General features: G+C 43.7%; 1 protein-coding gene across 1 annotated transcript; it reads right to left on the reverse strand.

Annotated features, from left to right (window-relative positions):
- Positions 1–204: 204 nt before the first annotated feature.
- On the reverse strand, positions 205–1,143 carry LOC113177154 (olfactory receptor 2Y1-like). The gene has a single exon (XM_026381684.2). It carries the CDS (start codon positions 1,141–1,143, stop codon positions 205–207), a length of 939 nt encoding a protein of 312 aa, XP_026237469.2.
- Positions 1,144–1,899: the final 756 nt, after the last annotated feature.

Raw genomic sequence — 1,899 nt, forward strand, 5'->3', positions numbered from 1 at the left:
ATGAACCAATACTTCCTCCCTGCTACACTGATCACAAAAACGGAACATCCCGATAAAAATCCAATCCAAACTTCTAAACAAGATAACCAAAACCCTGAGACCTGTTGAGAACTGTTTTCCACACATTAACTACTCCACAACGAACAGGATGGGCTCCATCATCTGAGGGTTCTGACAAAAATTTATTCAAATTTCATTAATCTGTTACTCTCTGTCTCTGCCTCTTTCTAGTACTTTCCAGAGAGCCCCTTTCATGTCCTTGTTTCTTAGGGTATAGATCAGAGGATTGAGCATGGGGATGATGATAGTATAGAAAAGGGCCACAAACTTTCCCCCACTCTCAGAGTAACTACCTGTGGGTTGGAGGTATGTGTACATGGCTGAGCCATAAAACAGACAAACCACAAGGAGGTGGGACCCACAGGTCCCAAAAGCCTTTCTGCGTCCAGCCATTGACTTGATCCTCAGCACTGCCTGTGCAATGTGTGCATAGGAGCCAACAATCAGTGCTGCAGGAACAGCCACAACTATGACTCGGGCCACAAACATCTTGGCCTCTGTGCCTTCTGTGTCCTCACAAGCCAGCTTCAAAAATACAGGCATCTCACAGAAGAAGTGGTTCAGGTAATGGAGGCCACAGAGAGGCATGGCCATCATGAGGCTTGTCTGAATCAGAGAGTTCGTGAGGCCTCCCACCCAGGCAGCAATAGCCAGGGACTGGCAGAGAAGGGGATTCATGATGGCTGTGTAGTGGAGTGGACGACACACAGCAGCATAGCGGTCAAAGGCCATCACCACCAAGAGCATACTCTCAATGGAACCCAGGGCAAGGACAATGAAGAGCTGGGCCACACACCCTCCATAGGTGATGGTCCGGTCAAGTCTGGAGAGGTTGATCAGCAGCTGGGGCACAGTGCTGGTGGTATAGCAGAGGTCCAGGAAGGAGAGGTGGCAGAGGAAGAAGTACATGGGCGTGTGCAGTCGAGGGTCCAGTCTCGAGAGAGCGATGATGGTGGTGTTGCCAATGAGAGTTAGGGAGTAGAGAATTGAAATAAAAACAAAAAGGATGAGTTCCAGTTGTGGCCAATCTGAGAAGCCCACCAAAATGAAGCCCTCTCCAAAACTGGTGTTGAAATTTTTCATAGCCATTTGCCTGCATAAATAATGGAAGACAATTCAATGCCCCCTATGAAGAACATGGATGAAAAAAGTATTCACAATATTCCCTAAATACTCCAAAATGATGTGTTTCCCTGTTTTCTATTCAGTTCAGTTCTATGCAGTCCTCTTATTTTTTTCCTATTAAAACTGTAAATCACTGGATTAGGAATAATGTCATCTTTATTTGACCGTAGCCCTGCTGCCTGTGTGTTCTGGGACAGGTCAGGTCACTCAGTCCTATGGATCTTATGCTTCCTTGTCTGAAAGTAGAGGTGACACTTTGTTTCCACCTTGCATTGAGATTAGAACAAATTTAAAATTAGCTTTTAAATACCTAATGTATAAAAATGCAACATTATTATTGTTTTTCTTCTTTTTTTTTTCCTCTCCTGGATCTATTGGTAACTTCTTTCAGATTTTAATCCAGGACTTATCACACTGATATCAGAAGTTTGACTTCTGGGTGTAAAAAGGCTTTTCAACTCAATAAATATAGTCAGTGCACCAATCCTGGAAAATTTGTTCATGACCAGCTGCCTTTGATCAGAAAAGACTCAGTAGACTGTTGATCCATCTCTTTAGGGAAAAAAAAAAAACAATTAGCAACAAATATGTTCTTTATAGTGAGTCATCATGCCTGGAATGCCAGTTGCCCACATCTTCATCTGATAAATCCTATACTTCACCTGCACAGAAAGAGCTGTTCTTTCTTTTCTCACCCAGCCCTCTTTGCATAGT

This window comes from Urocitellus parryii, chromosome 1, assembly GCF_045843805.1.
Source record: "Urocitellus parryii isolate mUroPar1 chromosome 1, mUroPar1.hap1, whole genome shotgun sequence".
NCBI lineage: Eukaryota > Metazoa > Chordata > Mammalia > Rodentia > Sciuridae > Urocitellus > Urocitellus parryii.

Excerpts from the sequence above, each read along its gene's own strand:
- LOC113177154 (XM_026381684.2), bottom strand. The coding sequence starts at position 1,143 with ATGAAAAATTTCAACACCAGTTTTGGAGAGGGCTTCATTTTGGTGGGC.